A 27870-nucleotide genomic window follows, 5' to 3' on the forward strand; every position below is an offset into this window, starting at 1 on the left:
CAGATGGTTAGCCCTGCCTTCTTTCGAACCAAAACATCCAGAGGACATCAGACAACAAACGGATTATTGGCTCATGGAGTTTTATCATCAACATCGGAGATCAGTCACTGATTTTGGTTTGAGGGCATTGAAATAAAGAAACCAACCCATGATTCGGTTATCTGGATTCATTCCAACCGCTTGACGTAAATAAGGACGGCGGTCAACTATTCCGAGTGGTCCGCGCACAGCGGGAATGCAACATTCACGTTTGGGCTCGGATAAAGAATGAAAACTCACTTCGGGCGTGGTCCGTGACAAAATTAGGAAGTCAAATTTATTGAAAGTTTCGATCAGGAAGGGAAATACAAGGCCACACAAGCGCTGAGGTCAAGTATAAAATTAAAATGTATTTTGAAAGGTGCATTGTGGAGGTTAAAAGTAGAAGGTGACCGATGTGAATACTGAATATCCTTCACAGAAGGAGCATCACAGTTTCTGCAAGTTCCAAACATTAGAAACTTGTAAAACCAAAAGTATGAGTGTAGTTGATATGGGAGGGGGGGCAAATGGACACGACCCATCATCGACGGCTGAGCCACTTACTTAGGTAGGCGGTCAAAGAAGAGATTTCATTCTTAAGCGGGTGAGACTTGAGGCAATCTGACTCTCAAAGATAAACCATCGACAAACAAAAGGAGCTCAAAAGAGACTCCAGCTGAATAATCTCCTTGAAATTGAGTGCGATCCCTAAGCAGAGCGCCACGATGTCTTCAGGAAGTGGGAGGCTGGAAAACCTTTGACGAGGCGAGCATGGCACGCACTTTGGCCATTAGATCCTAAACAGTGACAGAAAAAAAAGAAGGTTCAGTCCGGTGTCTTGAATAGTTGTGGCATGTTTAGAATGACCGCGATATAAAAATGTGTCTTTGGGGCTGGCCTTGACCTTTGGCCTTTTTCTTTTCCACAGCAAAGTAGATACTTTGCTTCAAAACTGCCCTCATCTTTCGATGCTGGAAATCAACGTCAAAAATACGTTTGCGATATTAATCCATCTCAGATTCAAATCATCAGGTTGACCGGTTTCATCAAACGCGGCGGCCATCTTTGGATCATATCGAGTATGTATGATGACCTTTACCACCACGGACGGAAGGAGCACAAGCACTCATATTGCAAACGCGCCAAGCCCTTAGCATGCCAACAAGAGACATGTTTTTACAGCTGCTGCCTGGTTAGGGAGCCCCCCCCCTCCGCGTCTTCTTTTGGAAGCCACTTCCTGCCGTTTGTTAGGCACACATGTACATTATAGCCTCAAACCCTTCAAATAGATGAGTACCCCCCTCCCCAGGCAGTCACAGAACGTCTTCAGTTTGCGCTTTCATTTCCCTTCCTCTCCGAGGATGCGACTCGGGAGGGAGGGAGTCATTCACACATGGACAAATAGCCTCCCCTGAGCTCTCCTGAAAGAGCCGACAAATTAACAGCTATAATCACAGAAGGGGTGGAATTGTCATATCGCATCACTCAAAAAGGCCATTTCATTTCATTCTTGCCCCCGCCCCAGTGACTGGAAACGACACTAAACACACTTGTCAGTGAGGTCTCGCGCCGACGTGCCCGCACAGTGCCGGTAGCCACACTTTCTTCCTGCCAGTGTGAGAGCTTGATGTCAAGGTGCGCACAAGTCATGCCACCAAGCCGCCGTTAGTCTGCCATAAAGAGCCGCTCGCGGGTTTTTCCATTTCCATTCCGCGGTCTGCCTTTGATTAGCATTTTGCTTACGCCTGCGGCGAGCGCCACCTCCGCAGTGGTCTCATGTCACGTTTCAACATTCGGAGGTCGGTTCCCGGAAGACCCGATTCACCTGTGTCGGAAGGAATTTGCTTGAACTACCGATTGCCGTTGACTCATTTGAAGACAATTAGCGAGACCCATCAAGAGTTTCATTTCACAGACAAAGCAGAGGTTACCAATGTGGTGCCTCCGGACACAATGGGTGCATGACACTGCAATAGCAAACACAATAGAGGATGAGCAGACGAGAAAGCGACGACAATCGACGACAGCGACGAGGCGGGATGAGGTGACTGGCAACGAGGCTATTAGAAGCTGTTGAATTATTCAGTGTGTTTGTAAAACATTGCAGGTGGGGGTTTAAGTTGTAGTAAGCGGAGTATGTGTGTGCGCCTACAATAACTCGGCAGAGAATTGCAGGAGTTAGTGAGCCGTGGCGCTATACAGGCAAGAGGAGCGGTGACTTGGCGAAACAAACAAAATGTGTTTTGGCTCCCTCGGTAGGCCCGAGATGTGGAGTCTTGTCACAGCGCTGCGTCTGGAAACGCGATTGGAGACGCACACGTAACCAGCGTAATCATTTCAGGGTTCAATGGCCAAAACCTTAAAATATTTGTCAACTGCACCCTCATTTTTTCTTTAAAAAAAACCCCTCCACTGTAAGTAGAAGAATGTCTTAGGTTCAGGGACAAAGGTGCACGTCACACAGATATGGTTCATCTTCCGACAAAAATATGAAGTCAACTATTGTTCTGAAACATACAAACGACTCATACCTTTCATGATGCATGAAGAGACGGATTTTGGCCCATGAATCTTAACACTCGATGCCTCTTTTGGAATAGTTCTCTCATTGTTCATTTTACCGTATTGGCCCGAAAATAAGACTGTGTTTTTTGCATTGAAATAAGACTTAAAAAGTGGGGCTCGTCTTATATTCGGGGTCTAGACGTTATACCTATTCACGACACTAGACGGCGACAGATATCATTGAAGCGAATGCTGAACTTGACTCCTCAGGCTAAAGTGAACCCGTCACGAAGAATAAAAATAAAAATAGCGGTAGCACGAAGAAGAAAAATAAAAAATAGCGGCGAGAAGGAAAAGAGAAGAATAGAAGAGATAACAGAAAATGAAGAAACGTAGCGACAATCTGGAGAAAAGTGGGTCAAAGATCGGCCAGGTTAACCAGCGGCTGAGGAGAAGTTATGAAGTCATTTAGTCATTTAAATTTCAAGAACCAGAAGCCATTCATTTACGAATGTGATTGCACTTTAGTTTACATATTTAAATGTTCAGATATTAAGAGGCAAAATAACATGCTTTTTCTCTCAAATATATTGTTATAATCATTTGTTTTAGATGTACGGAAATAATTTTCTGTATAAAAATGTATTTGGTGTTCAAAAATTATTTTTTTCAAACTTGAGTCTTGAAAAAGAGGGGGTCGTCTTATATTCGGGCCAATACGGTATTATGATGGTGACCCAATATGTGATGCACCACAATATGCATACTACAGAATGATTTCCTCAGAGGTGTTGGTTTTCAGAATATGCGGAGGGAACACGATACCTGAGTAATTCTGGACTGAACCGCAGATACGATGGAAGAGGACACAGGCTCTTTCTCCTGAGAAGCACCCCTGCAAAAAGAGAGACAAGCGGTGTTCCGCAAAAGCAGAGCGGGTAAGCGGGGAGAAAGAAACCCATCGGGTTAACGGGAGGAGTCACACAAGAAGTATGCCATGTTTTAAAATGCTCAAAGCGATGCAGAGAATCTGGAACAGTCAAATGAGGAGACAAATGGAAGCGGAGTGTGTACCTGCTAATTATCAAGCGGCGCCCCATCAGCTATCACATCAAGCTTGGTCTACATTGCTCACAATGTACAAGACTGATACAGACGAGAGAGGGCAAAACAAACGAAGAGGCGCTTACCTGGACTGGGCCAAGCTGGAGGCGGGGCTTGATGACGGCGACAAAGCACGACTGGGCGATGGGTAAGGGGAAACAGAGGAAGCGGCCGTCTCCTTGGTTCCCGAGGACACGGAGCTCTTGCTTTTGACGAGAGGAGACCTGCGTGAAATCATCGGAACAAATAGAGGGCTCTTAAAACATTTTGTACCTCGGCAGCAATAATTCATCGACGATGCAAGATGGGCTTTTGTAGGCTCAGCAGAGTGCGGCTTTCTAAATTAGGGATCGGGGAAAAAAAACCCTGTCAGTTCCAGTTGACATCAAAGTCTCTTTAGCATGTGGACAAAATCGCATTCGCACTGCAACGTGGCGTGCAAATGCATGAATAATAGTTGTGTGTCAAACAGTCCCATTATTTCAATAACACCCCCCCCCCAAAAAAAAACTGGCCATGACAGTGCTCCCTCTCTTGAGAAACAGGAAGAAGTATACCCACTGTTCCAAGGGAATACATTCATAAATATTTCATGTAAGGCATCATTATTGGTCTGACATTTGTAGATGCTTGGAATGTTGTTGACATGAGACGGTGGTTCCATTTCCTGGATGAAACAGAGCTGGGGGTGGGAAGGAGGGGGTACAAGTGACTTCAGTCAGTGACAGTGGTGAAAGCTGCTTTAATGAAATTACGGAACATAAGCCTTCCTCTATTAGAGCACAAGGTAACGCTAATTAGCAACAGGAAGCCCGCCGTCCTTCATTAAGAGCGCAACATCCCCCCCCCCCCTACAAGACTAATTGACTTGCAAAAATGCGGGTTTGCAGCTAAAAAATCAATTTTGTTCAACTTTACGATTGCAATCGTCCAGCTTGAAAACATTTGGACCCAAAAAACGATTCTTTCTCCCGCAACCTGACCGTAACTCCATTAAAAGAAGAGCGAGCGAGCGCCTTCCTTGGTGGTAATTACTCGACTCCCAATCTCACCTGCTGCTATGATTTAACGGCAAACCTACGAATGATAAAATGACATGAGCGCGCCCACAAGTCAAAGCTTCGGTGGCAAGCCAATTTTATCAAGGAATCAAACAGGTGTGCTTAAGGTCATGTGAGCTGGACTAACCAAATGCAAATGACGTTAGAATCGCTCATGGCCCCATTTCATGAGCATTTTCCTACATCTCATTTTATTCATTGTTTTTAAACTGACGCAATCACTCCAACGGTGTTTAAAATTGTCAAATTTCAACACGGCATTACCGTGGCAACCGCCGGGGGAGGAGGGGCGGGTGGACACACACAAATCACACAATGACTCTTTAATCAGAGCCTGAAAATCGCACACTCGTCGAAAGTCCAAAGCAAGTTTCACCAAAGTGGAAACAATGAATAATGAATGATTATTATGAATCGTAAATGAATGATCCTGCCCATTTTCGGTCTTACTGCAAAAGGGACATTATGATTTCGGGAAAGTGGACAGCTCCTTTGAGAGCACAGTGACAGAAATGTCTTTTTTTTATTTTATTTTTTTACAGTTTTGGCGCTGCGGTCTTGGTCTCAGTTTGGGGTGGTTCTTTTTCCACTTCAAAACATACTGCGCTTAACTCAGTCACTCCCAAAGACGTTTTTAAACGTCTTTACAGACTTGGCCCAGAATTGGCTGGTACTGAATGAGTTAAGCGCCAGTTGGCAAAGACATGGTAACAAAACCTACGTAGGGAGTTGTTCTTTTAGAAAGGGGCGCAGAGTTTCAAAATCTAGGGATTTATTTATTTATTTTTAACACATACAAACTTTTTCCAAACTGTTTTATTTCCCTGATAGAAAAAGGAAAAGAAGCCAAGGAGAACAATACTGTACTCTACAGGTCGTGAGGTTAAAATGCCCCCACCCCGCTACTTGTTTCAGACAGGGAATGATACACCCCACCTCCGATGACCAAAGCCACAACGGAACGTTATCGATCTGCAAAGCGGTGGCAGAGGTGCATCAATGTCTTCAAACGACATGGCCCATGGCTACAGTTGCACAATTGACTGCGCCCTATTGATTCACTGTGTATTTTAGCATGAAGCTAATTTCCCCTTTGAATTCATTTGATGTGACTGTTCGAAAGGCGAAGCGAGGGCGACATCAGAGCAGACTCCGCTCAGTGTTTAATTACCTTTCAGTCAACTGGGTGTCAAACACAGTCAGTCGGTTTATCAAACGCAGGCTTACTCCCGAGTAAACATGTCGCCGAGCATTACTTTCGACGTGCTATTGAATCTTCAAGTCTCTTGACGTTGCTGCAATTGCTTCAATCAGTCAATATGTAAATGGGGCAACACAAGGCTCAAAATAACTTTGCTCTGCGGGGCAGTTTTGCTAATCAATGGGTTAATTTGAGGAGTGATTATTATTGGGAATTTTTTTTTTTGCAGATTAATCCAAGGGACGTGAAGCAAAAGTTTTATGAAACAATACAATATAAGGAAAGGACAATTCAACATTTTTTTTACCTCTGAAGTTGTGCATAGCAGAAAACTATTTTATTATCAAGAAAAATGTTCTGTTCTACTGCAATGCAAATTTGGTGTGCAGATGTCAAAAGGAAAAACTCTGAACATTTGTGTGGAAACAAACAAATAGCATTCCTCATATCAATATTTTAGTGTATTCATACTTTTCAGCTAGTAGAGGACTCCTCCCGTGACATAACGTAATTCATTTCCAGTTTTGGTCCTGTTTAGCTGTGTGGCATAGTGTATAAGACACTTATTAAATAACTTGTTTGCTATTTTGCGCTTCAAAGTTAGATCCTCTGTACTTTAACGCAATTAGATCTGTCAAAAGTGTTGTCAATAAGCCAAGCGCTTAATGATCTCAGCTTCACAAAATTGCATGGCTTCTCCACCTTCTGTTAATTACTACTTGTCGTCCCTTTGTAAGAACGATACTTGTCAGTAGTGTAGCTCATTCACCACCCATCGAGGCAACGATGACTGATGCTGCTCGGGAAGTGTACTGTATGAGTACAGTTGAGCTTAGTAACATCACCTGGATGTCGAATGTTCCCTGGCCAGGCTGGAGGTGCTGCTGTGATGGTGGGAACCGCGATGCTTGACGTCACGTCTCCGTTTTGGTGATGGACACTCCCGGCTCCTTCTACTCGGAGAGTGCGAGCGGGATCTTGTCAGACAAACAGAGACGGAGTAAGATTGTAATTTTTCTTTCTTTCTTTTTTTTTTAATTATTCTTATTCACATTCAAAGTTTGTTTCATGTACAATTCACCAATGGCACTGGCAAAGTATGGGAATCTGGAGTGCCAGGAGAAGCATTTTAAAGCTGTACACCTACGTACAATATTTTCGGCACTTAACACACTGCAAATGTGCTTTCCGTATCTCTGTGTTCGGTCTCTACTTTTATTAATTTGTTTCATTTTGGTCCGAAAACGGTCATTGACTTCAACGGTCATAAAGATCTTGGTCAGCAAAATTTATACTGCTGATGAAGCCTATGTAGACTGATTTAAGTTTGGAAATTGGTTGGTTAGCACATCACTCTCACAGTGCAGAGGTGCAGGGTTCAATTCCGGCTCCGGCCTTCCTGTGTGGAGTTTGCATGTTCTCCCCGTGTCTGCGTGGGTTTTCTCCGGGTACTCCGGTTCCAAAAACATGCATGGCATGTTAACTGAACATTCAAAATTGTCCCTCGGTGTGAGTGTGAGCACGAATGGTTGTTCGTCTATGTATGCCCTGCGATTGGCTGGCCACCCTGGCCTACTGCACGAAGACGGCTGGGATAGGCTGCAGCACACCCCGCATCCCTTGTTAGAAAATGGATGGACGCATAGAAATACATATGCAAGATGTTTAGATTAGGGCAAAATCCAACAGACTTTCGTGAACTGTGATTTAAAAACAAAGAAAATACAACAACGCGAATGGCGTTGAGTGAATGACTCTTACCGTGACCGGTGCGACCTCCTACGGGCACTGGAAAGCGCATGTTTGCTCTTTGGCCTTGATGTGGATCTCGACCGTGACCGCCTTCTGTGTTTTTTCTTCTTTTTGTCTTTTTCCCTTTCCTTGTCTCTATTTCTGTCCTTCTCACGCTCTCGATCTCTGCGTCTCTCCCGATCGCCGTCTCGGTGTCGGCCCTTTTTTGAGTCTCTGTCTGCGGCTCGGGATGGGGAGTAGTGCGATGAGGACGATGGTGCCTCCCTGCTGCGACGGCCTCCTCGGGTCTCGGTCTGGGACCTTCCGTCCTGAAGATACGCAGGTGTTGCAGAGGACGTTTGCGACAGCGGTAGATCAGACAGAACAGAAAGGGCCTCTTGCATCTATAAGCGGAACGGGAGCGGGCACATTAAGGTAGGGAATGTTGTTTTGGAGTCCCATTTACTTCTTTTAGTCAAAAGACACAAAAGACCCTTCATTGATTGAATTCAACAGTCTTTTTGTCATCAAATGATACACGTCAGAACAAATGCTTGAATGGCCTTTTTCCTCTGCATCCAATAAATAAGAGGACCATTCATTGGCGAGAGTCAAAAGATTCACGAAAATGGTGGAAATTGTGTACGTAGTGTCTAAAAGCCACTTTACACTGTGGTGACACAGTCGTAGATATAGCACTTTGCGGCAGGAAGTAGTCCAAATGGAGCATGAAAATCAAAAGCCAGTAAAAATCTTCATTCGCTTGCAAATGTATTACTCCAAGCGCACTCTGTAAAACCGATATTCTTCAGAGTGAAAACCAATACAGGACAGCATAATGGAGTTGGTTGGCCAAGATGCAAAGTGTCGCCTAATTACTGCCAGTGCCGCTCCATCTGTTCGCGTTAGTTTTGGACTGCTGAGAATGATGCTGAAAAAAAAAAATGGCCTTGGTACATCAGTGGATTAAACATGACCTTCAATCTTGCAAGGTCAAATTTCATCTTGTGGGGTTAAGGCTTCAGTTGCAATTGAGGCCATCCCAATTCAGAAGCGCAATCCGTCGCGCACTACGACTGCCGTTCCTCCAATTTGACATTTTCAGTTTAATTTCAGGCTGATGTAATGCTAATGCTAATTGAGTACATCTGAGCATGAAAAATGGCTTAGAACTTGGGGAAACTCCCTTCTGATTTGGGGATAAAGCTTCATTTTTTTTGCAGCACGAACCACAACTGGGACGGGGTTTCATCAACTGAAATTATTGAACCAAGTTCCGTGCAAACACAACATGGTTCAAAAGGTTTTTTTTTCCAGTTTAAAAAAAAAAAAGTAAATTACTGTGGAAATGGACAGAACATTGGATGGAGGGATGAAGGAGGACAGACCGGGTGAAGATGGAGAAAGCAGATGAAAGCAGGAGGCAAATGAGATAAAGCGGCAACGTCTAGGTCGGACAATCAATAGCTATTTAAAAACAGTCAGGAAAGTCAGGCGAGGAATATTTATCACAGCTTTCTGTTGGCGCGTTATCGGGAGTCGTTGCTAAGGCAGAGATAATGAAATGACGGGAAGCAAGGTTTGCTGAAAATTACGTCCGACTTATGGGATGCTTATACCCAACACCGGGCTGAAAAAAATTGTCGAACATCTCACCTGTATAGGTTGCAACACTTACAAGGGGGAACAACACATTTCCGGACTGCTTATGCTCGGTACATTATTCGAGATTAGGGGTGTCAGTTTTGTTCTCTTATCACCCCAAATGTGCATCGATTGATGATTTTGAGCCTATTAGCCTCAAAAGCATATTAGCTAAAACGCTACCTGGTAAAATACCAAGCGCAAGTGGGATTCACAAAGCCTCAATAGCAGTTGATATAAATGTCATTCATTCATACATTCATTCCGGATGGCATTAGGCTCACATTCAACTTTTCCTTCGAGAGAAGTTGCTAGCTAAGTGGCACTTAGGTTTGGATGAAATATAAAGGGCAAAACAATTACACTTTGGCTGTTTCTATCCATTAATTCAACTTTTCCTTTGAGAGAGGTTGCTATCTAAGTGGCACTTATGTTTGGATGAAATATAAAGGGCAAAACAACTTCACTTTGGCCGTTTCTGTCCTTTACCATGGCAACCAAGCGCAACAGTAAAACCCGGACTTCACGCTCCTCGAGTGTATCGCTACCGTGCTCGCCCCATTCCTGTTTATTTTATTTTTCTCTTGGGGCCGTGTCACTGCCAGCAGAGGGCAGAGGACTAGCAATAGCATCTGGCTTCGTTCCGCTCATCTCAAACCGTTGATGGCCGCAAAGAGTTTCAGAATGGGCGGCAATTGCTGTCTGGACTTGTTGACATTGGTGTTTGATCGCTGTCATGTCAATTTATTTTTCTTTCTTTCAAGGTGGCTGAAATTGCACATGTTACAGAAGTACAATTTCACACAGACTGAGAGGATTGTGTTTTGGGTTTTTTTTTTCATACTTGCTTTGATGACCGTGGCAGAAGTCACTGAACATCTGGAGAAGTGCAACAGAAATGGAACACAAGTGCCCACACACACCTGGCCGACAAGGTAGCAAGCCAGCTTGACATGCATTGAATCCGGTGTGCTCACCCCAGGAACTGTCATCCATCAAAGAAGCCAATTTGCACATCAAAAGACGCCACAAATTGTATTCACACAGCAGTTTGTTCTAACAGCTTTTAAATTTCATCCTCATAGCAACAATCCTATGAAAATTGACAACCAACTACAGATTGACCTCTTATTCCTGCACCATCATAACAAAAAAGATAAGTACACCCCCTTCGGTTGAAAAATGTCTTGCCTGGTGCCATGTAGTTTGTTTTATTGTTCCTGGTTGACAATTAACTGGGCAGGTTCTCTTATGAAATTTAACAGAACCAAGAAAAAAAGCAATTGAGCTCCTAGAGGCTATTAAAAAAAATCATTCAGGTCCTTCGTGTCAGAGTTACAATGCATCTTACGGCATTTTACCTCACTCTGACAATTTGCGCTTTCAACTCCCCTATTCAACAAATACTAACTTTATAAAACCGTTAGCAAGTTAAGTGACATGTGTGTAAGATTGCTGACTGGGAGTCCCCCATAGCCAATTCAATGAGGAATTAACAGAGATCCAAACTGTCACCATACTTGCTTGTTTCAAATGTTACGTGGCATGCACAAGGTATGCCTGTCATACCCAATTATGTCTGCTGAATTTTGAAGACGCAAACATGCTAATGGGGAAAAAAAGTGGCACGCCTCAACTCAGGTGTTTATTTGGTGGCTAAAAAGCACAGTGGCCGCCTTAACGTCTGCAAGGACAGAGTTTCCAAAAATATCTCTGCTAATTGATGAAAAACTGTGGATGGGAAAACAAAGCGTGGCATGGTGGACGACCGGTTGGCACGTCGGATGACCGCTTGGCACGTGGGCCTCACAATGCGGTTTGAATCCGGCCTTCCTGTGTGGAGTTTGCATGTATTCCCCCCCCCCCCCATTCCCAAAAACAGCACAGTAGGTTAATAGATCTCTAAATTATCCCTGTGTGTGATTGTGAGTGTGGTTGTTTGTCTATGTGTTTCTTGCGATTGAATGGCAACCAACTCACGGTGGGACCCGCTTTTGGCCCGAATAATTGGACTAGCACTGACTCATTCAGATGCCAAAAAGTTGTTCCTAAATGAATTGCTGAGCCATGATTTCAGGGAGCGTGCGTAGGTGAACGGTCCCAGTTAAATGAGGTACGAAAATCGAAACAATGAGTACAAGTACAGAAGCTCCTTGATCAAACATGTATTTACCTCAAGCTGTGTGGATAAGTCTAGTTCGGCTCTCTTGGCCTCTGGCTCCCCCGTTAATGGGTTGCGGAGAGTTTGGAGGAATAGCGCTGCCTTCCTCTTCCTCTCCGCCTGTAGCTGTTTCTCTTTGGACTCTTTGGATGCCTGCGCCAGCTTCTCTCTGGCTGCGGCTGCTAGACGATCCTCCAGTTTCTGTTTGGCTAAAATGAAAGGGCGAAAACAGCAAAAGAGACGGTTATTTTCACAATATTTTTTTTCTTTCCGCCTTTAAATACACCTCTGTTCGAGGCTGCTGACAGAGGAAATGCCAGCAGGAAAATATATACAAAAGAATGACAAAGTGAATATCACCAAAAAACTAAAGAATATCTTTTCCACACCCCCAAAAAAGGAGATGTTTCGGTCTGATCTTTCCTGCTCTTAATGATAAGAAACACTATGTTGTGGTGGCCGATAATCCCAAAAAACGATTTGAGATGGCGCCTAAAACGAAGAAATCGGCGTGTGGGAAGAGGCGTGGAGAAATCTGCATGACAATGAGGGTGGAATAAATTTGCAGCCCTGAGAAGTGAGAGAAGGAGAAGATTGACAGAAACGGGAAGAAAACAAGCTATGTAAACAAGCTCAGAGAACAGCAAAAAACGAGACAAGACAGAAAGAGGGGAAAGAAAGCCCATGTGGGAAAAAAAGGAAGCCTCTCAAACTCAGAACATTTTAAGGGCACACATATCAAAACGGGAAAAATAATGATTCTGTTCGACTGAGTAATACAAAGAATGTGCATTTGCAGTTGGTCATAGTGGTTATATGACATATTAATGATGGATATTGGACCCAAAAAAAAGTGTGCTCGAAAAGCCCAGCTTGTTTTCAACGATGGATTCTTGCAAAGTGCACATAATGCATTTCAGGGAGTTGTTTTCACCCTAAGAAATAATGGACATAAAGTCCATTATGTTTATTTATTTTTTTGCCATGATCAAACCATCTTAAATTAGATAAAAAAAACATCTTAACTACATGGGGGCTGTTTTGCAGCCCGTCTATACAGATTAGCAGTGAGCTGCCTGCCACTGCTTCTCCCGCGACCATATCTGATCAAGCGAGGCACGCTGACCGATGTGCCACTTTGCCATACAGCCAAGCAAATTCGATTAGCTATTTATTAGGCTTTTCAAGCCTCCTTCCTCTGGCGATCTGTCAGCCCAGAAAAGAGACGTTTACACTTTGAGACTTGTCCGTCCAACTTTAAGTGGACTTGTCAGCTCCCTCGATGCAGAAAAGTAGCACACTGGTCTGAACGGTCTGCGAGGTTGTCTTTCCAATCTCTAGTTAGCAAACGTCTTTATGATCTAGGGCAGGTTGTTACTGAATGAGTTTTAAAAACAGACTGTTTAAATATGTACACTGTCTTCAGAGACACTGAAATCATTCTCTTCTGGCAAGCTACCTATTACCGTCAAACTTTTTTTTTAAAGAGAAGCATTTAGTACCAAGCCATTAAATGCCAAATTGCTTGTGCCTGCCTACAAATCGCTTGCCTTACATGTAAAACATAAAGCGGAGGTAAAATAAATAAATAAATAGAATCATCAAAACAACAAAAATCTAAGTTAGCCTATTGCGCAATAAAAGACATTTGATATTAAATTCTCTTTTTTTTTAATGATCTACGCAAATTTTTCTCCGCATGGGAATTGCAGTTTTTCCCCATCGGAGTGAAACCTGAACTTCTCCTATGGAGGATTAATAATTGATACTTTACCTTGTTTTGCCTCCAGTTCTTGCAAACTGAGACATGGTCTCTTCTCTTCCGGTGCACTGACTGGTGGAGGCTCTTTTTCAACCACTTCTGCACCATCAGCCTCCACTGCTTGGAGCCTCTCACTTTCAAGCAACTGCTAACACACATTCATTTTTTTTTCTTTTTAAGACCAACGATTTCAAATCACACGGTATGAAGGATAACATTCGTATCTTAACGCAGAACAAAACCTTGTCCTCATCCGAGTCGTCATCCAACCTAACTCGGTTTTTCTCCAGTGGCAGCATTTCGTTTTCCTTTGGCTTGATGGCAAAACAAATTGGTGCAAAAGATGCTGTAAGAGGAACGAAACGGACAAACACATTTTTTTACATCACTCAAAATACAGCCAGTTATCAAAAATGATGGGTTTGTCAGTGATTAGCAAGCTTTAGTGCTCAGCGGCCACATTTTTAATGAATTCAAAAATACGTATGTAAAATTACATGCATGCAACAAATACTAATATGTGATTGAACGTGTGCAGTAAATGCACGACGGACTGGTTGACAGAAAGCCGCAGGTCGCAGGTGACCCGTGGGCGGCAGTTTGGTTCGGCGTTAACGATTGTTAAAAACAAGAACAAGGTCGAGAAACGCCCTCGGATCGACTTTCATTTTCAAAAGAGAACAAATAAAGCTGTATTCTTGATTCGCCCATGAAAGAAACGTCAAATGAAAGCGTAATGGTTCCTGTGGCAGGTTGGCCATTCTCTTCGTATTATTACCAGCGCGCCAGTTATTCATATTTTCTGGTCTGCTATACGTGGCCTGGCTGCCTTGCCTTTTGATACCCTTTGCGAAATGCTGTCTTCATCAACAGAAGTTACCAACCACCATAAGGCAATAAAAACAAAAATCCACTAAAAAAACAAAAATCCAATAAGCATCAACTTATTTACCTAGAAAATAATGCTAAAAAGGAGGAGACAAATACCTTTGTTGGTTTTGGAATCACTGCCAGATTCATCCAGATGAAGGTTCCCACCTTCAGCCATCTAAAGAAGAGGCATGAGAAGGGTCAAAATGACAAAATTAAATGAACAATTTCGAGACATAATATGTAAGAAAGTGAGAGATGCCAAACGTTAGAAAGCGAATGGCTCCATAGAAACCCGTTATTTCTTCATTTTCATCATGACAACTGCTCCTTTAAAAAAGGGTTATTAAACTGCGGAAAAAAATATTTTTAATAAATCTCTGCAAGTGTTTACAACATTCCTAAGACATCAAAATATCCCATCACCGGTGAGCTATTTTAAGCGTTATAAGCTCAAAAAGTTTATGGTTTAGTTCAATGTGTTGCTACCAGCCTTGCAACTTTATTGAAATATGTATTTTAAACTGACTGAAACTATTTCTCAAAGCCCCCGTCGGCATCTCAAGTTTCAGAAGTGTTGTATGCAAGACCTGCTATCCTCTAATGTAAGTGCAAGCTGTAGTTTATTATTAGAAGTTTTCCCTAAAGTAGGGCAGGCTTGTTTTCTCGCCTTACTATAAGTCGGAAGCATATTTTAAGGTATTCAACTTCATCACAAGAACATTGACTATGCGCCAAAACCAGCGGCAGGCCAAGATACATTTCAAATCAATTCAAATAGCTGCTGAACTATGGACTACAAAATCAACTGCCCGAGTGTGGCGCGAGCTACAACCGCTGAGTCAGAACGCAAACCTTGCAACCCTACTTCCTGACAGAATAACAAAGTGGTTGTCTTTAGAGGTCACGCTCCCTTTGCACTTCAGCAAGCTAATGAATTTGATTCGTCAAAAGCAAATTAGGCCAGAGAACACTTTTATTCACTCCTCCACCTGTTCCCCACCGCGGGATTAACATGTGCAAAACGAACGCTGCAAAGGTGATGCGCTCCGGACAGGGAATATCGAATAGATAGCAAGGGGGAGTGCGTAGGGTCATTCAGCTTGAAGGCATAAAGACTCCTCTAGGCTCAGGACTGAGACTTTTCTGTTTAGTACCAACTGAAGAGTCTATTTCAGTCATTTCCAAGAAACCTCTTTGGAATTAAATATGTATTCTAAACAAGGGAAAAAACAAACAAACAATGGACATAATTTGATACGAGTCTGCTGGTCGCAGAAAAGTACAGCGCATTTCATTTTGCTGCTCATCTGCCACAAGACTCGATCTAACAAACCTCGAATAACCAATTCAAGAATAATTGCGTGCGCAATAATGAAGGATGGGTTTCCTTCATCATAAAAATATATCATCGTTGAAGGCAACCTTGCGCATCAAACGTCGAGCAACCCGCCATTCGTCAACGCATGTGATTAAATTGCAGTAACGTCAGCTGAGAAAAAATGATCAATGATGAATTTTGTACTAGGGAGGAAAAAAAACGGTTCCATCCATTTCCTCGTTAACCCTTTCATGCACCCTGTAATCTGATAACAAGATAAGCCGTCTACTGTAGTCACCACTGTCCCGGAAAGGGTTAAAAAAAAATGTATTTTTATGAGAGTCACAGCAGCGCGCGGAGTGGCTAGTCAATGGCAACGGTTACAGGTCAGTTGACTGCCAGGGTGGACAGACAACTACCTAGCACAGACAGAGGTGGTTGTTTTTTTTTTTTTTTTGCCCCCACAAACATGATTTATGTCGAGGAAAAGAAATGAATTAAAGATTTGGACTGTTTGTGAGAAATTGCCTCCAGTCTGGTGAGTGGCATGGTTCAAAGTATGACACTGCACTCCCCTACTATGTTTGCTCGACAAAATAATTGCCTGTAGCAGCCTCCGAGAGGTTGAGTGTATATGTTTGCCATCTTGTTGATTGTAGGTGGGATGCTTAGACTTTGAATAATACCTGGTGAGAGATTGTCTGCTCTGCTTTCAAGTGCACAAATGGTAAATGTCAGGCCACTTGGGCTCGTGTGGCAGAGGAGTTGAGCTGAGCAGAAGCGCACTGCGCCTTTTTTTGGTCACAAAGTGGAATTGTGGACACATTATTTCAAAGGATCAAAATTCAGAACAGCGACGGTAAATTTGACCACTGTGGCAATTAGTATGGGTCACGCGCAGCTCATTCCTCCGATACCAAATATGCATTTGGCTGATTATGTTAACTCATTCTGTCCCAGCCAATTCTGGAGCAAGTCTGAAAAGACGTTTAAAAACGTCTTTGGGAGTGAATTAGTTAACAATTTTCTAAGATTAAAAAAAAAATCTGAACGCCCATTCGTTTGCAGTGTCTTATCGACAAACGAGAGAAAAATGGTGTTCCGTATTGTTTTCTCAATTTAAGGATCGGCCTTTGTTAGAGGTCTTTGGGGTTGTGCCAATCTAGTTTTGTTTTGTTCGAATGCAATTTTTGCTATTTTAGCTATCCTGAGATTGTCCGCGCTTGCTCGAAGTGCAACGGCCCCCTTTCCACACATATTTAACATTTTTCCCTTTCAAACCAGTATCTAATTGATCACAACAATAATTGGTTTGGTTTGGTTTGGTTTGTTTATTGAACATAAAACATATACAGTAATAATTTGACAGAAAATAAGGTAGATAAAAAAGTAAAAGAAAGAAATCAGTCTTCATTCAACACAGTTATTATGTTCAAGGGAGTAGGATGAAGTAAAAAAACTTATCTAGTCCTACCCCGTTATGTGTTTATATCTACTAAATCATTTTTATATCAATCAGAAAAGAAAAAGTAATAAGAAGTCTCCATTAAGGCTCATACTTTACCCTTAACCGTGATATTTTCACAACTTTTGGTTTGTATCGAGATTATATACATCCTCACCCTGGCACTCTTGTGTCAATTTTCTCTTGTATTCATAATGGATATTGCAATACCTTTCTCTATTTATCAACTTAGTTCTGATTTATCATTATATTTAATGTTTAGTATTTATCATTTTAACTCTGATTGGTGTAGGTTGTTTGTACTATTTTTTTGAATTTGTTTTTGAACTCAGCAAGCGATTTACTCATTTTTAGGTTCGTTTCGAGATTGTTCCACAGATTAACACCTTTGCTAGATACACTTCTTTGCTTGATGTTTGTTCTTGTTTTGAATAAGTTGGTACCTCTTAATTCATAGTTGCTTTCTTAATTAAGATGAGACAGTGAATTGATTGTAAAAAAACAAAACAAAAAAAAACATGACACGTTTGAGGCAGCTTGCGAGGGCAAGAACTTTCAGTGGCTTGACACAGCTGGTTGAAAAAGCTGAAAAGGGAATTCCTTCTCAATTCATACACCAAAGATACACAGTCACGTATAAAGCATATGAATACCTCTGCCAAGCCTTTTCCCTCTTTCTGCATGAAGTAATTCTTCTTATATTCATAATAGGTGTTGTACTGATGCCAAGGCTGCAGAAAGTCAAACCTGCAGTGGACAGAGTGGAGCACACGCTGTGAGACAAGCTCGCTTATCTTGAAAAATCAGCCAGAGGCAGACTACCGGGAAATGCTTTTACGTTATGAAAAGGGAAAAGCAGTACAGGCAATCATGTTTCCTTGTGGTATGCACACTCACCGTGGATCGTTCTTGGCACGGACACTGGCTTCGAATTTGAGCCCGTTCCTGACGACGTACTCTGCCAGCTTGTCTATGACTGCCTGGATGTCCAGCGGAGGGGGGATTATAGCAGGCGCTGCCGCCGCCGTGGCAACAGCTGCGTCACCCTTGAAATTGCTTTCAGTAGAAAGTGAACGAGGTTGGACAAGTTAAACCCATTAGTGACCTGCGCCTCATGACTCAATGTCGACAACACGTCTCCAATCGAACCACGACCCAAGTCATTTATTTACATTATAATCACGAGTGTCATGTTCTAAGTGCAATCAATCACACGTTACCTGATTCCTGCAACGGTAACAGCGGCGGTGACCTGAGAATGGTCAGCAGCTTGTGATGCTGTGGCAATGTGATCAGAGATAGTGGATGTCGCTGAAAGTGGAAAAGCTCCAGAAGCCGTCGTGGGAGTCATCCCGGATGAGGGTACACTGCTGTAGTAAGTACTGGCATCCACTCCCGGGGGAGGTGGCGCGACGCAGTATGTTCCATCGGGAAGCATGTAATAGCCATAGTACACAGCGGATGCATTTGCTGTAAACAAAGGAAGAAGACACGTGAGAAAAACACTCTTTGCGTGTGCTTCTTCAAGTGAGTGGAAGAAATTGCGGCTTTGTGACTGTCATGAATGTCAAAAAAAATTGCACAGTTCAACTCATCCATTTCAATTGCAGCGCTATAAATCAGAGAATCAAAGTGTCGGCTAGTATAGATGCTTTCTGTGCCCCTGCTATCGCCTGAATGCCTTTTTGAATTAGATACTGCCATTTAAATGTCTTGGTGCACAGACTAAGAAATAGTAGATGAGAATAGATTTCATCCAGATGCTAAATTTTTCCCTCGGTGGGCTCTTATTAGATCATCTGGAGAGGAACAGAAATGCAGTGGAATGTCGAAGGTCAATTTGTGGGGATTTTAAAAACATATTTCACCCAAGGCAATCATGAAAATATCAAATAATCTGTTCCAGAGTCAAACTGTGCCATCCAAAAAGCAAAAGGGGCCAAGAAGTTGGATCAAACCGCAGCATCGTGTCTTAAGATTTATACTTGTCTGGACAATGGCAGGGAGCATGTAAATAGTGCCAGGCGTAATCAAGTCGATGCGGCCGTGTGAGGAGCTGCATTCAAATGAGTCTCCTGAGAACAAACACATCAGTACACTGCTTGTGTTCAGCCCTCAAGAGTTAAGCAAAGCAACGGTGCTCATTATGAGGCTGTGATATTTCCACTGCTGCTATTCGAGACTTGCTTTGTGGGTTGCACTTTATTGTTCATTCTCATGTTTTTTTCTAAAATAGTGACGCAATAACATGTCAGCTTTAAGAACCACTTTATATACAAAGAAGGAAGAGATTGCGTGACGTTTGTAAAATGTGCCCCGTGGCGCTTGTTTTCCATAAGGAAGCGAGAATGAGGAGTCGGGCGAAGGAAATTAATGGTCGGTGTCAAAGAGGGTCTGGTGATACTGTATTCACACATTAGTCACGAAACTAGTTCACTTTAATGGCAAATCGAATTTTCTCGCATCAGAAAATGGAAAACGCAACACTAGAAGACGTCACTACAAAAATGTGTGCTGTGGAATAGATTCTTGGTGTATAGAGAGGTCATTTAACACACTCAACTTGAATTTGCATGTGGATGCTTTACGTTTTCACATTTCAAAGTCCCGATTTCAAGTCATTTGTTTTCCATTTTGGCAATTTTACCTATAACTAACACCTTTGATCATGTAAACGTCATGATAACGGCCAGATTTTTCATTACAATGAACCGTCGGGAGCTAATGGCGGCTGCGACCTTGCTTATGAACAAAGGCTGGGAAAAAAAAGTGCTTGCCTTGTTTTTTATAACGTCGGTTCCATTTGCTTTTTCGATTAGCGAAATAAAAGTCAGGAATCATATTTGATTTTAACGCCCAGGGAGTAATATTCATATTATTACAAAAATCCAGAATCAGCCGTAGGTTTTTCACAATGTGACGAAAAAGAAAATTCTGCCAACAAGGTTGATGCAATTATGGAAAATAGTCAGAAATAAGTTGGACTCCGTAAACTAATGGATAAGATATGAATCATCATGACATACGGGCCAGTGTTGTCTTCATTTATTAATCAAAACATTTTCAATGTCATCATGAGTGAGAGGGACAAATTACATAAGGCTCATATAAGCAGAACAAAAATTAATTATGACGAGTCACACATTTTTGCATTGGATGGCATTTAGCAGGGGCATAGAATGCAAGTTTGGAAGCGTGTCAAAATAGCCGGCACTGCTTGCTCATGAACATTTTAGGCTCCATTAATAGAGACAAAAATGGAGCTCTTATTGCTTTAAACGACAGCGCAGGTCATACTCACGGTCAGCTGTGTACTGCGTTACTGTGGTGGTCACGGCGGGATCTGATGCTTCCACAGCACCGGTTTGGACTGCGGCCATGCCATTTCTTTCCCCTTTGGCTTTTCGCACCAATGCTGCAAGGGGATGGTCTGGGTCCATCACTTGGAGTGGCTGCCACAAGGGTCGGTTACAATTTAATTGTCAGTCAAGACAAACATTTGACTTGGTGCATGGACTGATGGAGCCTGCTCAGATGAGACGGGAAACATCTTCTAGGACAACCGGAAGAGTCCAGTCTCACCACTGTTTACTACAACGGTGGTTCTTTTTGTTTTATGACCAAGCAAACTTTTTTATAAAATGTCACACTCGCTCACCTTCACCAGCTCCTCCAGTCGCGAGCATTTTTTAGGTGCAAACAAACTTGGATGAAGGTAGTTGCCATCCCCATCGTCATCAGAATCATCCGAATTGGATTCTGCGGCAAAACGGTGACAAGAAGAAAATTCACATTACGGTTGGATCCAAAAGTTGACTTTGCAAAGGGTGTTGCTGAGAGAAGGACTGTGTCTCACCTTCTGGTTTCTCTTGTTTATTTGCAGAGGCCACGTTGTAACGACCTTCCTTCATGGCCTTCAGGATGTGTTTGTAATAAGGGTTCAAGTAATGGTCAAAACGAAGAAAGTCAAACTGGGAGTTACCGGCCTGCTTGGCTTTCAGCACAATCTCAAACTGAGCACCCTGCTGACATACGAAGGTGGCTGTCCGCTCCATTATGTTATGAGTCTTGATGGTTGCCGGCTAAAATTAATTAAAAAAAAAGAGAGAGTGAGGGAGTTAACACAAACGCAGTTCTATTAAGTTGTGATAAGAGGCTAAGTCAAGCCATTTTGCCACATTACACATTTTTTACGTTTGCAAATCGAGATGGAGGATTATTAAAAAGGTTCAAAAATCCTTAGTTGTCTTATGATGAAAACCTGAGATCTCCATTTAACTCATTCAGTACCAGCCAATTCTGGACCAAGTCTGAAAAGACGTTTACAAACGTCTTTGGGAGTGAAGGAGTTAATGACATTTTTTAAATATTGTGAGTTCTTTAGTTCTTGTGCATTCATTATTAAAAAAAAATTAGGTCAAATAAAAACAGTGCCTTTAGATCGAAAGTGTCCATTCCTTGCGGTCAAAGAGGCTCCGCCAGCAGTGGCAGAACAACAACATAGCAAGAACACAAGGCATTTTATCTCCCGGCATTTCCCATATAAAGCACTCCACCACTTATTTTGATCACATACATTTTGGACACGGAGGTATCAGTGGAATATGAAATGGTCTGTCATTAATTCATTATTGTTCCCTGTGTGTGCTTTCAATGATTCATATTTGTAGTTACGGAGAGAGCAGACTGCAGACATGCAGAAATGTCCGACCCAACACATATCTCATTGAGACGAAAGCCATAAAAAAAAAAAACAGTATTGAAGACTCCAGGTAAAAAGATGCCAGGGTCAAACAATAAGAGTCCATTATGGTGCGCCGAGCAACCGTGAATCTCGTGAGCTACTTGAATTTTACCAAATGCAAAAATGTGCACAGCAACTCAACTTCAATTTGTACAGCACATTATCATTAAACATGTGCAACTCATACCCAAAAATAAAATAAGCGCTGTTGAAATATGAAGCAGAAGAAAAATACTACATACACAGACGGCTTAACACCGAAATCCTTATGTAAAATACAGTACACCGGAAAATTATAAATGAAAGCAAAGACAACATATCATGACAATAAATAAATACGTTTGAATTGTTAATGTACTGCTAGTTCTTAAACCATGGCGGAATATCCGTTACATTGTCTTGAAAATGGTTTAGGATTTTTGCATCATCCATCTTTTCAGTCAAATAGAACTGAATGGGTACCGATACATCTTTTTTTGTTTGTTTGCTTCTGTAAAAGGAGCGATAACACATTCTTGTATGACTCTTGGCTCATTAACTATCCATAAAAAAATATAAAGATATTCATAATGCCCGGCCCAGCATGTATCCACCAGGGGTGTTATTTGCTCTTTTATATTCAGAGCTAGACAACAAAAGCACACGGTACTTCTCATGCATTCAAAACTTTCACTCGAAGCCTTGGGGGAAGATGATTAGTTCGCCTAAAATATCGATCAGAAAAGCTGCCAATGCATCTGAGCTACAGGAACAAAAGACTCATTTGAGCCAGTGGTGCTATTAATACTAGCTTGCAAACGGATAGTCTGTGCTTTGCATAGATAAGTATGTGTGGTAAGTGTAGATAAAATACATATATATAAATTTACAGTAATGTCTATGGTAAAAAAGTGAAAAGTTTGATGTGCAGTCTTCTGATGCTGTCCCAATGACTTGTGTAATAATAGTGTCAAGCTCAGTACACCTTCAGGTTGTTGTAAATGTGGAATTTCAAGAGTAAATTGATGGGATATGTAATACTCACTAGTTCTACATCAGGGGGGATCTCAAGTCCTGGGGGAGCAACAAATGGTTCTTCGCTTTCTTCAGGCTCCGGCTCTTCTATATAGTTGAAAATGTGAAAAATGTGATCAGTTCTTGAACCCAGGGTACATATCCTATAACAAATTGTCATATGTATGACGCCGTTTCGACCAGTTTTGTTCTCTGCAGAGAGATTTCACTGATATTGAAGATACAATCTCAGCAGGCGACTCAAAATGAATTCAAGACTGCAATACATTGCGAAACGTAATGCGATTCGTGTATCTCACATGTGTTGAATTTGTGATATGTAACCAAGAATGTTATTTTATTGCACCGCGGCTCATCTGAGGGAACTGAAATAGCCCCTCATTTGGCCACCATCTGTCCTGGTGGCCAAAAGTCGACCATCTTTTAACGACAAAAGGGACTCGAGAACAGATAAAGCCTATTGCGGTGACGAACGTTTATAATAAACGGGGGACAATCGCTAAGGGCAACACAACCAACATATAACACAGAACAGTCATCTGTCATATAACACATTGACAGATGATTGTTAATTATGCTGGAATTAACCTTCTGGCAATATGAGCCCTTCTCCAATTTACCTACAATTACTGGTGATGACAATTTGATGCATGTCGTTATTAAAAGCGTGTGCGAATGTCAGCCCATTTTTTTAACCATGATGGGCACGACAACTGAATAGCGGTCGCATTTTGTGGTTTTCCTTTCTGTGTTCATGCGTTTGCGGAGAGGTTCAAGTCCACTACAAAGACCACGTATGAGTGCGACAATCACTGTGTAACTTTGGATTTCTCACCAGTGCGCTTGCTCGCGTCTTCTTCCTCTGTAGGCTGCGAGGGGTCGTAGTATTCCGCGGTGTACTTGAAGGCCACGGCATTATAGGTGCCTTCGTCGGCGAGAGCTTCACTCAGGCGTTTGTACTCCTCCTCTGTGGAAAATAACTGCCAATTTAAGCATCATCTGACATGATATTCCATGGTTAGGTATTGACGTTGAAGTCTTAGAAGTCAAATGGTTTAAAAAGGGAAAAGGAGACGAAGCGGCTAACGCAGATCGACTGTACCTCATCGCAAAGTCCGTAAGTTTAGATTTTTATTTTGTCCCTCTATTATCTTGTTGAGGGAGAACCTTTTCATATGGCAAATAAGTCCAAAAAACAAAACAGGACAACGGGCGCTAATGCTAAACAAGGGGTGTCTAAACCCTGTTTGTAGCCTGCAGCATGTTTGAAAAAGGAAAAGAAAAACAGCCCGCATTACGAAGGTGGACTACGGCCAAACTAAATAAAGAAAAGATTTTTAAAAAACACGAAATGTCACAAGATAAACGCTCGGTTTGAAGATATCACACTAATACTTATAACGATTTGCTTTGTCACCTTACTATTCAGCCATTTTATACATTCTGTAACCTAATTTTGACCCTTCTTAGTTCAGGAAAAAAGGGAATAAAAGTGAATAATCTCGACTGGTTTGACCTGAACGTTGAATTGAAATTCATACCTATATTTTCATTAAAGCGGTAAGGACAAAATTCCCACTAAAACTATCAATATCTCTCATGCTCCAGTGTGATCTCTTCTTTTCAAATGGGTAATAACCGGAATGAATGGGAGTCAAAACTTCCAAATTCAAGGGCAACCCACTCTTAAGTAATGAACCCATACATATGAGCGCGTGTCACATCAATCGTTAGCAAAGTCATTCTGCCCTGTCAGGTTGCGCATAAGAGACAATATTTCACTCCATATGGCGGCTTATTCATTTCATTAAGAGACTCGATATGTCTGTCAGGAGGGAACTTGGTCATCAAAATTATCGTTTCATTGGAACGTCAAAGGAATCGGATGAGAGTATTCCAGGAGAGTCAGAAATGGGTCCCGCAGAAATGGCAGTCAACTTATTTTATTTTTTATTAGTTTCACAATGGAGAACTTCCCAATTTACAGCAGCAAAGTTATAAAAGGAAGAAAGTAGAAGAACAAAAAGTATAGGAGCTGCTGTAAAGGCAGCCACTCTCTTAAAGTCATAATAATATCAATTATGTGACCAACGGTGAGCATATTTACTCCATCAGACGTGGCGGAAATGTGCGTGACTCTTGCCGATCGGAGTCCCGACCCAATAAATGAAAGACGAAGCAGTAAACAGAAAGTAATAGTGACAAATTGACCAGATGTACAGCTAAATATACAACTAAATGTACATATCGTACATGATATGTCGCCAAAAACAAGACAATACAAGAAACCTGTTGAATCATTTGAACACGTAGCGCCCAAGTGGAAAGCATGAAAACGCAAGCAGAGTTTACACAGCCTGACCACGTAAACATGAGTTTAGTCGCTAACAACTAGCCGGCAGCCACCGGATAAAAGCAGCAAAACAGAATGTACTTGTCTCAACTGGTCCGTGGCGCAGCAAAGGTTGGGGACCACTGATTTAAAGGACAGAGTGTCCATGCCTACCTTGTCTCGCCTCTTCTTCCAGCAGATCAGCGTGAAAGGCCAGATATCTTTCTTCGTCGCAGAGTGCCTCGATTCTGGCCTCTTCTTCCGACAGCTGGTAGGATGTGTTCCATGACCCACTGTCATACTCTGAAAGGTCGTGTAAGTGACCACGCCCATCGTATCTGTTGGATGAAACGATGCATTAGCGAGAAGGAAATTGACAAAAACCTTTATCTACATAGAGGGCCTACTTACCAGGGGCGGGTGGTCTATAACACCCCTAGCTAGAATATGAAATATTCTGGAGGGCATCTTAAAATGAGTGCACTTGTAAAATGCCATAATGTTCTCTGAAGGCTAACAAAAATTAAAACCAAGAACCCTACATAGAAAAAAAGCAATTAAAGCAACTCCCCTTACCTTACAGGGTACCCCCTGTAACACTCATCAATACTTCTACATCTGTAAAGAGAATTACATTCACACAAACCCGAGTACATAAATACCTATCCGTAAGAACGCAAACGGACGACATTTTCCTGGGTTCGTCCCTCTACTCCATCGCTCAGTAGCAGTTTCTTCAGGAAGACAAAGAAATGGGGTGCTGAGGTTGGCATTCGGGGTTTGCCGGGACCCCTTTAGCCTACCTTGCTGGGGAAAGAACTGGGTTATGTGATTAAGACATACATACAAAGGCTGTACAAATGAGACAATTTTGACTACTGCAGGTCAAGGCCATTCAAAAGAAAGGGTTAGTGTGTGTAGTGCAAGCCTTGTAGGTAGGACATGATCATTGACTGGTATTTAGGTAAAATTTAATTGGGAAAAGAACAAACAAATTAAAAACATTCAGTTTTTACGACAGCATATACAGCGGAAACCTACGCTAAAGGTTGACATTTCCAGATGAATTCCAATTCCAACATGTCAAATGTAAAGCCCAATTGAGAGTAAAACAAATGGAATTGGTTTGCAAAAGTAGATCTATTTGGTCGAGTGACAGGAACAATAAAATAGAAGCGTTAGCAGCGAACAATTGAACTCAGTGGGACGCTTATAAGTGAGCATCATAGGAGCTGGAAAAAAAGTGTGGTTTTGCACATCATCATGTTTCTCTGGAAATGTCGTTTTCGTTATTTTTAACGCACTGAAGAAGGTCCAAAAACACGATCACACATGGAGGAGACATTCTGGACAATCCCCGGGCTTCTGCAAGACTAACTCCAACCAGTTCCGTCAACTTTGAAACAGGCTAACGGACAGGATAGATGGTTAGCATAGCGTTTCGGTTAAAGTGTTCAACCGACCTATCAATCATGATGCTCTTGTCCCCCATCCATGGGATAAGATGCTTTCCATGTTCGTGGTAAAGAGCCCTTTCGTCGTCTCGGAACACTTTACAGGCGTAGCCAAATACCAAAAGATCGGCGTATTTTTCACTGTCACTCGCATCCTTCGCCGGTTTGTTGTTTGTGTCCTTCTTTGCAGTCCCGCGACGATACATCTCCAAATAAATGATCAAAATACGTTAACGTGTGTATCGAAATAGTACTTAGGAAGAAACAAACGCCTCCCAGCGGGACCAGATTTCAAGCTAGTCAGTATTTCATATACAGTATGTCGGGCACAAAATGCTAGGTGCCGTTGGTCGCCATGTTGAAAATTAGTAAATGTAGTTTTGTGCCTTGGTCGGCACTTACGTCATATCCTTAGCCGCCTTGAAATGCAAAGTATATTATAGCATTTTGGATTTGAAATACATAAAGTTCTAAATTATTTTGTATAAACCGGCAGATTCGTCTACAAATCGTCGAAACTTTTTTGTTGTTGTTCGTTGATATGTGGCAAAAGTGCGAGTAAGAAATCAGGCAGCTGTCTGAATCGCCGTTACGCCCGAAAGATAAACCACCACACAACAATATACGGTCAACTAACATGATGACATGACCGAACGGGAATGTCTGATTGTTTTGAAGTATTTTTTTATGTTTTTATGTCTGTTTCCATTTATTGCAATATCGACCAACCATATTAATGTGTTGTGAATTCTCTCTCTCTCTCTCTCTCTCTCTCTCTCTCTCTCTCTCTCTCTCTCTCTCTCTCTCTCTCTCTCTCTCTCTCTCTCTCTCTCTCTCTCTCTCTCTCTCTCTCTCTCTCTCTCTCTCTCTCTCTCTCTCTCTCTCTCTCTCTCTCTCTCTCTCTCTCTCTCTCTCTCTCTCTCTCTCTCTCTCTCTCTCTCTCTCTCTCTCTCTCTCTCTCTCTCTCTCTGTGTGGGGGTCACATTGGTTCTGTATTCCTAGGATGTATGTAATGTATCATTCAAGCAAGTAGCACATCAAGGTTATAGAATAAAGTTGGTCGAATCCATAGGAGCAATGTTGTGTAATGCCACTCGGCCCCTTCTATTATTTACGATCACTGCAAGTGCTTTGTGAAAAACCACCCTGAAGCACAGACTAACACCCTCATGAAAGTAGTGTTGAAAACAAGGTGCAGAGAGCCTGAATTTTTTTGGAGGCTGCCTTATTCAAATGGGCAGTGACTTTGTCCGTAGTGACAGGATGCTCACAGCTATAGCTCGAACAAATGGCATCCTGTATTACAATATACGGTACATTGTTAAGTTGCCTGTTGCTCTGATGTTGTATAGTTGCAGTTGCTCATCAATAAAGTGCGGTTTGCAGAATGCAATGGACTATTCGCAGCCCATTCAAAGGCTGTTATGAGTTTTAATTATGATAACAGTGGGGCCTCGTGTAAAATCACTAAGAAACAAAA

At 42.1% G+C, this 27870-nt stretch overlaps 1 protein-coding gene across 3 annotated transcripts; it reads right to left on the bottom strand.

Annotated features, from left to right (window-relative positions):
• Positions 1–290: 290 nt before the first annotated feature.
• On the bottom strand, positions 291–26773 carry sfswap (splicing factor SWAP). 3 transcript variants are annotated; one of them, XM_052051242.1, is made up of 19 exons: positions 26400–26773; positions 25111–25274; positions 23440–23571; positions 22615–22691; positions 20703–20928; positions 20505–20605; positions 20148–20298; positions 18067–18316; positions 17744–17902; positions 17500–17593; positions 14178–14238; positions 13433–13536; positions 13203–13335; positions 11441–11637; positions 7654–8027; positions 6738–6869; positions 3717–3854; positions 3352–3421; positions 291–818 (listed from the first exon to the last, which is right to left on the bottom strand). In XM_052051242.1, the coding sequence occupies exons 1-19, from the start codon at positions 26594–26596 to the stop codon at positions 753–755; spliced, it is 2826 nt and encodes a 941-aa protein (XP_051907202.1). In that variant the 5' UTR covers positions 26597–26773; the 3' UTR covers positions 291–752. The 3 variants fall into 3 exon arrangements, with proteins under 3 accessions (XP_051907202.1, XP_051907203.1, XP_051907201.1); XM_052051243.1 differs by having other exon boundaries at positions 7654–7952; positions 13203–13338; XM_052051241.1 differs by having other exon boundaries at positions 13203–13338.
• Positions 26774–27870: the final 1097 nt, after the last annotated feature.

Source organism: Hippocampus zosterae, chromosome 18 (assembly GCF_025434085.1).
Source record: "Hippocampus zosterae strain Florida chromosome 18, ASM2543408v3, whole genome shotgun sequence".
Lineage (NCBI taxonomy): Eukaryota > Metazoa > Chordata > Actinopteri > Syngnathiformes > Syngnathidae > Hippocampus > Hippocampus zosterae.

What these genes read in the sequence shown, in the direction of transcription:
- sfswap (XM_052051241.1), bottom strand. Translation starts at nt 26,596, where the DNA reads ATGTATCGTCGCGGGACTGCAAAGAAGGACACAAACAACAAACCGGCG. An exon ending in GACTGGAGGAGCTGGTGAAG is followed by an intron (nt 20,299 to 20,504) that starts GTGAGCGAGTGT and finishes CCCTTGTGGCAG; the next exon opens with CCACTCCAAGTGATGGACCC. An exon ending in TTCAGTCCAGAATTACTCAG is followed by an intron (nt 819 to 3,351) that starts GTATCGTGTTCC and finishes GTCACTGTTTAG; the next exon opens with GATCTAATGGCCAAAGTGCG.